This window comes from Sitodiplosis mosellana, unplaced genomic scaffold, assembly GCF_009176505.1.
Source record: "Sitodiplosis mosellana isolate CC-2019 unplaced genomic scaffold, AAFC_SMos_1.0 Smas_scaffold_6226, whole genome shotgun sequence".
NCBI classification, from domain to species: domain Eukaryota; kingdom Metazoa; phylum Arthropoda; class Insecta; order Diptera; family Cecidomyiidae; genus Sitodiplosis; species Sitodiplosis mosellana.
Genome location: NW_022601467.1, coordinates 5,173,628 through 5,181,298, shown reverse-complemented (window position 1 = coordinate 5,181,298; position 7,671 = coordinate 5,173,628). Strand labels below are relative to the sequence as shown.

Sequence of the window (7,671 nt, the reverse complement as noted above, 5' to 3'; positions counted from 1 at the left end):
AGGTCATGCCAAAATCACACTCACACAAACACGTTGGAAAGGCGAGCGGTGCTTGTTTCACACCCACACATAGCCTGTACATCTCCCAAAAAAGTGTGACAAAGTTTCCATTCTCACCATGTCGATGATCTCTCTATTAATCGGAGCTGGAACAAAAAGAGGTGGGAGAGCAAACAGGCGAGCAGGGAGTAAATGAAGAAAAAATTAATTAAAAATCATTTTTTACGAGATTCTCTGGAAGGATAAGACAGTGATTGTGATTCGATGTTAGCACGTGGTCTGGATATTGCATTATTATTATAATCAAAAACAGTTCCAATCAAAGCGACGCGTTTTTTTGCACCGTTGGAAAATTGCAACTCATGAAAATGTGCCGTTCACCTGTGTGTCTGTATGTGTACGGTTGATTGTCCCATTGTTGTGTATCCTCTTTTTTCCGGGCCCCGTAATGTATTCATTGTATATTTAAAAACATAAAAGAGCATTTTCTATTCGTATATCATTGGATGGAAAATAGCATGCCTATAAAATGTGCGTGGAGTAAATGAAATCAGCGTTAATACACTGGGTTTTCTCGGTTAAACGAAACTTATATGTTTTCTCTAAACGAATTTTCTGCTGATGAAACGCTCGCTCTTTCTTCTTATTTTTTTATTGAATGACACAACCAAACAGTTTTCGAACAGTGTTGTGTCTTTGTTGACATCTTTTATCTAGTTCACTGGAAAAGCAATCTAGCCGCTAACGAAACACTTACCTTGCGTTGCCAAAAGGTTGATATTGTTCACACATTTTGATGGCCATCAACACATGAAATTTTCAAACAATTTATATTTTATGCAAATGAAACGCAACGAAATTGCGTTTCACAATCGCTGGCCTCCGGAAACGGGTTTTTTCTGGTAATTTTTGTTCTTCAGGTCGCAAAATATTGGGTAAAAACGAATCGGTAAACTTTTTAGCCGAGCAAAATATGTGACTACCAGAATTTTGACGGTGAATCATGCTGTGGCTCGTTTCATCAGCAGCTTCTAACGTCGCAGTTTGCCACTTCGATTGCAAAAGATTTAATTTTCGACGTATACAAGCGTTGGCAAAAAAAAGTTGAGCTCGGGCAACAGTTGTGTGCATTCATGCTTTGGCCTAAAGTGAAACATATCGTATGCCGAACCGTTGTTGCCACTTTATGCATTTATTTATGAATTTTGCTAAAATGAAGAAAACAGACACCGAAGCATAAATTAAGTGGGAATTTTATATGATTCAAGCAAGACGTGCCACATCCATCTGATTTCTGCATAAATTTCCACGCACATTGTAATTAATAAAGAACTTTTCCTATTAACGACGACGTCGACAGCAGCAACAGCAAGCAGCGAACACGCAACGCAGCCAGCCACTCGTTTACATATTAAGTGTAAAGTTACTATCTCGAATAGTTATAAAGCAACACGGCATTTCCAATTATTATATTGCGAAAATGGATGCAAGCATCCTCATTCCTCTCAGCTCTCGTCGCATGCGCTCCTACATTGAAATTCAAACTAAATGAATAATTAATTGAATTAAATCTACGGAATGATCGAAACGCATTTTCACTTTGAAGATGAAATCACTTCTAAAAATCATTTTTATTATTGGAAATATGGTTTTAATTCTTCATACAGAGAGGAATTAGCATCAAATGGGTGTAGGAACATTTAGATTTTATGAAAAGATCAAATTTTAAAATGACATAAACGTTCGAACTATATCGATAAAATGGTTGAGAGGAGCGCGAGGTGGTGGTGGTGGTGTTGTATATCGAGCTTCGCAGCTAAGCTCTTACAAAGTGATGAAATTTTAATGTGGATTTATAATTGAATATCCGGAATATAACACACTGAACGTTACATACATTAAAATGGATTATATATATATATATATATATATTGAACAGTCATTACTTAAGAATATTATGAAACCGGTTGCGTATGATGAAGCACAGAATAATCTTCGGCACAAAATCATGAGCCATTTTCTCACACTTTTCATATTTTATTTGCGCCACGTTAATTTGAATAATTTTTTTCCCATTTCATAATGTCACATCAAGTAATGACTAATTTTCGAGGAAATTTATCAAGGGGCGAATTACTACTGGAAACCTGTTTTCAGTACTTTTCAGTACCTGCGATCGATTTTCAGTAGCGATTCAGTTTTTTCAGTACCTAGTATATATGACTTTTATTGCAGTTCAGTATTGTTAAAATTTCTTGACACTTGTGTTTAATGTTTGTTTTCAAGCATTCGAAATGGAAGTCCACTTATATTTTAATCAGAAAAGTCTAAAGACACAATAAAGAAGCTGACATTAGAAAAGAGTGATTTATGTCTAAAATATATGTCTGGCAATTTTCGTCGAATGAACATTTCTCGACATTGATGTGTGTATCATCAACTCTTTGAAATGTCAGTGCATCTCTGAAAACACGAAGACTAAAACCAAACCAAACAAGAATGGATTTTTTACACATATGTTTTTCAGCGTATTTTTATTTCCAAACTATTGAATGTCATATTTTTATAGTTTGGCACTTTTGTAGACAAATCTTTTTCAATTTTTTCCAAAATTCTACCTCAATATCAATTTTTAAACTGTATGGCGTTAATGATATAAGTCAAGTGTCATAGTTTGACGTATTCAATGCATAAACTGACACTGAAGTACTGAAAACTGGTTTTCAGTACTTTTCAGTATCAAGAAAAAAATTTCAGTTGTTTTCAGTATTTTCAGTCAATTCAGTAGTGATTCACCCCTTGAAATTTATTCACTAATTCACTCGTATGAAACGTTGTAAGAGAGAAGGCATTTTAATGAGTTTCCTTTTAAAGCACACTAATTACGGCTGTTCAGTGTTCGCTCCGTCTAATAACGGCTGTTTTCTTGTCCTATTCAATTCTTAATCCTAATTTGTAAAACCGTTCAAAAATGCCTGCATCTATATGAAAATATTTATTAATGTTGGAATGGCATTAACACGTTGGATGGCAATTGTTTTCTTTAGTTATCTTTTGTTTCGATTTAAATATTGATAAAGCACTTTGTTGGGCCAAAATCAATTGAATACATGTACACAGTTAAATCACAAGTTGTGATTCGATTTTTGATTATTGCGTTACATCTTTGGTTAAAATGTAATACGATTAAAATATTTTATAAAGTAATAGAATTTATCATAGCCTACATAGAATTTTATTGTCATTTATAACATTTTGGAATAATTCATTTGTATAATTTTTTTTCCATATATATTTCATATTCATTATTACAACTAATAGAATAAAGACACTTAGAAATATTGTGTGTGAGTATATAGAATATAGTTCAGTGCCTGCAGCTCGATGTGAAAAAAAGAGAAGCCAGCAAATTCGAACGATGAACGAACCTGTGTTTGTGTCTTCGAGTTAAATAGAAGATTCTCACTTTTTTTCAAACTAACATGTCTATGTCAACGATGTATCTTTTGTAAAATTGGTATAAACACTATAAATAAAGCTCCTTTGCATGTGAAATAAAAACAAAAACAATAAATCGTTTTATCTATCATTTTGTACTTTTAAATGAGCAAATGACAGGCACCGTTTTAATTTAAAAAAATTTGTCAAAAAAATCAAACTCCAAACAGGATATTTTCAATGAAAATTCGATGTTTTCCTTCAAGCCAGTTATTTTTTTTTGTAGAATTCCCACCAGTTCGAGGAGAGAGCTTGAATGTATGCATGTTTTGCGGCCGCCAAAGAAAGTCCATTGGTGTTTGGTACGAGAACGCACAGTCGAAAGCCGAGAAGGCACCATAAAAGTCCCAGGCAAAAGTATTCGATGCCTAGATTCTTGTGTTCAATTTCAACCGAAATGAAAATTATATTAAAAATGCATTCGCATATGGTGGTAAAAGCGATGGCCATGGCTTTTGTCGATGTGGGAAAGCACTCCATCAAATACAGATAATTAATTACATCGACGGGAAGTGTTAGAAAGTGAATATAAATGGAGAGAAATAGAAATGCGAGTACCCTGAAAAAACCGCTGAAAAGGCCAGCCCAATGGAATATGGTGAAGAGCGTCATGGATGCACCAACCAAAAATGTTGCGAAATGAAATCCTCGTTTCCAATTGAAATAGTTCCCGACCAATGTGATTGGTACGCCAAGTATAAACCATATGGCAATCGCCCATCGAACTGCCTTCTCATACACACGGATCAACTTCATAATATCTTCCCATTTTCGGATAAATTCGATAATAGTGGGTTTGTCCATCATCTGATTCACTTCGCTAATAATCATACTCTCAATAAGTTTCACAAACATGACGGTGAACAACATATGAAAGCATTGAGCGCTTGTAATACGTGCACTTAACACAATTGAAACGAGACGCCGATGAATTGTTGTAAATATTTTGCCTTCCGGGAATTCGGCATAATCATCGTGGCACATTTCACGCATCGCTTCAAATTCCTGTTGGACAACTGGCGCATGTTGATCCTCACCCATCAATCGGGCCATCGCAGACTGAGCCTCTTCTTCGCGATAATTATGATACAGCAAAAATGGTACCGTTTCGTGTGAAAAGAAGAAATTGATAACAACAGAGATGAAGCTCAAAGCAATTGTTGCAGTTGATATAATACCAGAAGACATGGTTTCACTCTTGTAGGCCACATTCTCTGGCTTTGAACCTTTGAGTACATCAATCGTCAATTGAACATCCGGCATTGGAATGTAGATGAGAAAAGTTGATGCAATAAATATCGACAAACCCATTGTGAGACCAATTATTGTAACGATTGTGCGACGAAAATCTTTCGTAGCATTTTCGCTGGCCTGCACGAAAATGGTGACGTACGTGATGCCATGACTAATGCCAGCGATTAGACGACCGAACAACAGTATCGTTTGCCAACCGGACACAGCAACGTCAGCGCTATAGAATACACAGCCACTTGCAAACATCACTAGCGCTGCAACGTACTGTAAATATCATATGGAGCAAATGGAATCGACGTTGTTACTTCGATTATTTCGCCAGAGAAAAACAAATCAAGAAAAGTATTTGAGATAACTTACGTAAACATTCTTCTTCTGGACAGTTCGAACCAAAAACCATCCAGCTACAAAACAACCAAGTATCATCCCGACATACCAACATATGATCGTAAACATTAATCCAACGCGTTCGGAAGACATGACATCATTGAAGTAACGCTCACGCCATTCCGTCTTATTGATTTGGCTCAAGTCGTCTCGAAACTCCTTGGATGTTTTAAAGAAAAGCACCTGATAAATCGCCCACACCGTATGCAATCCAGAGCAAAGAACCAACAATAAACCTACAAAAAAACGCACACACAAACAATTCAAAATCCATGCAATATGATTTCATCAATTTTTTTGGATGAATTTACATAGGAGCCACGATTCTAACCTGCTAATATCGATTTGATTTGTTCGCAATATTTCCATAGCAGCACGTAACTGCCCTCTGTAGGCACTTCATTGAAATAACTTTTCCTAACTTCACCATTCAAAGCCGATCCTTTTGATTGCATCGTATCAATATTCAAACTTTCGACGCTCGGTTCACGCACATCGCTTGTCATATACGACGTGTTGAAATTGTGATTGAACGGTACCCTTTCATTCAATTCATGTGACTCGGTTTGATTCTCATCACCCCACTGATTGAATGGATCTACATTTGCCTGCATTTTATCTCCTCAAATCTCAATTCACCGATCACTTTTCACAACTTTCAAACCAAAGCAGATTTTGCAACAAAATTCTAAAAGTGAAACCAAATTAAAGAGACAAAAACAACGAAATCACGGAAAACACGCGACCGAAATTTACTTTCACTATCTAAAACTGAGAACAAAAAATAGTCTTGGATTTGCGGAAGAATCGTGTGGTTTCGACTTAATTCAATTGCTGAATGAAAGTTATCCCATGTAAAGTGAGCAGTTGGTTGACACAGCAGCCAAACTTCGACTGAAAAATCACCCAGTCTCAGCTAAACGAATACATGCATACGACACGAGCAACTAGCACCACTAACCAAGCATCCGTGCACAACACGCACACAGCCAAACGACGAAAAATGGCATGACAACTAAGCGAAATATATCGGCAAGAGAGATATGAAAACTATTTTCCGCAGTATATTACCCAAGCTCTAGTTATTCCAATGGACAAGACGAAAGAAATGATGCCACCAAGGTCATTCGTCGAATGAAAAACTTAACAACGAACAAATGAACGAACGAACGAGCGATAAACAGAGGAAACACTGCTAACAACAATAACAGCAGCGCGCAACAAAATGCCGTTGGGTGGTGTTCGAACAAGAAAATTGACGTCGAAATGTCTAAAGTTTTCAATGGAAGTTTCTTTCTAGATTTTGAACGCAACGATCCACATAGAAAACTTGTGTATGCGCGACGATGAAATCATTCGAGACACACCACCAGCCAAAATATGGAACAAGCGCATCCGTTTTATGTTAATATTGCACACATATACATACACACAGCCGCAGTATCTTGCCCCATTATCATTTCACTTTAATGGATGGCAAAAATACAAATAAAGCGAAGAACATGAACCAGATGAACGCAACGGAAAAAAAAATAAAACTAGATCAAAACATAACATTTGCCATTCGCCCGAACGGGCATTGTGTGTAGTTGTGCGCGATTTAGAGAGTCTTCGTTGGCAGTGTATGTATTTGCTGGCGCTGGAGCTGAGAATAGCAAAAATCCATAATCAATTCACGCATAACATCTTTATGGTGGATTCTTTTATTTTTCATTCGTCACTTTTTTCTGTATGGGATGCGAACAGTGCTGTTGGTATGTTGGACGACCGGCGACAGACATTGAGTCTGGAGCCAATTTGACGTTAGCAAGTGCCAGAGAGAGACGAAAAAACTATGCGATGTATGGAATATGACTGTGTGTGGTTCATTGAGCGAAAAGAAGAGAAAGTGGTTGGCAAGTGTGTGCAGATTCGGTGTGGCAAAATATTTGCCAAACGTGATGAAAATCAATAGAAAAAATGAATGGCGCGCATGGAGGGACACAAGCATTAGGATTTTTCGCTTGCTTTCAATTCCGTTTTTAATCAAGTGATCAGACAAAAATTGCGGGGGAAAAATCGGAACAGCTCAGATTTCTCGAGAACTAAGTAAACTCAGCCTAAAATGTTCAACTTATGGGATGCAATCATTGAAACACTAAATGCAATATTACCACGACAGCGACTTGAACAATGCTGATGATGATGATGTTATTTATTTATTTGAATTTATCGGAAATTGTACTTTCGACGATTTCATTTAGTATTCGTCTTCGGGCGATATTGACGATTTCACTGAGCGCGTCACGCCACTAGCAGCAGCAGCAGTAGCAGTGGTAACAAGTGAGACAGAGAGATAAAGTGATGAATAAATCAAATGGTAATATTAGCAGTTAGCGTTAATATGCTGTCTTCAATTGTGCTTATAGCGTTCTGCGAACTCCTGCGCTGCCGCCATCGCCACCTCCACCGCCATCGCTATCGCTGAGACCCGTCGTCGTTTGTGTGTAATACACGAACCGGAAATGAAAAAGAATTAGATGTCGTGGACCA

General features: G+C 37.1%; 1 protein-coding gene across 1 annotated transcript; it reads right to left on the bottom strand.

The window, feature by feature from the left end:
• Nucleotides 1–1,599: 1,599 nt before the first annotated feature.
• On the bottom strand, nt 1,600–7,439 carry LOC129578299 (uncharacterized). Its single transcript, XM_055466626.1, has 3 exons — nt 5,471–7,439; nt 5,113–5,375; nt 1,600–5,016 (listed from the first exon to the last, which is right to left on the bottom strand). The coding sequence occupies exons 1-3, from the start codon at nt 5,751–5,753 to the stop codon at nt 3,709–3,711; spliced, it is 1,854 nt and encodes a 617-aa protein (XP_055322601.1). The 5' UTR covers nt 5,754–7,439; the 3' UTR covers nt 1,600–3,708.
• Between the last annotated feature and the right edge of the window lie 232 nt (nt 7,440–7,671).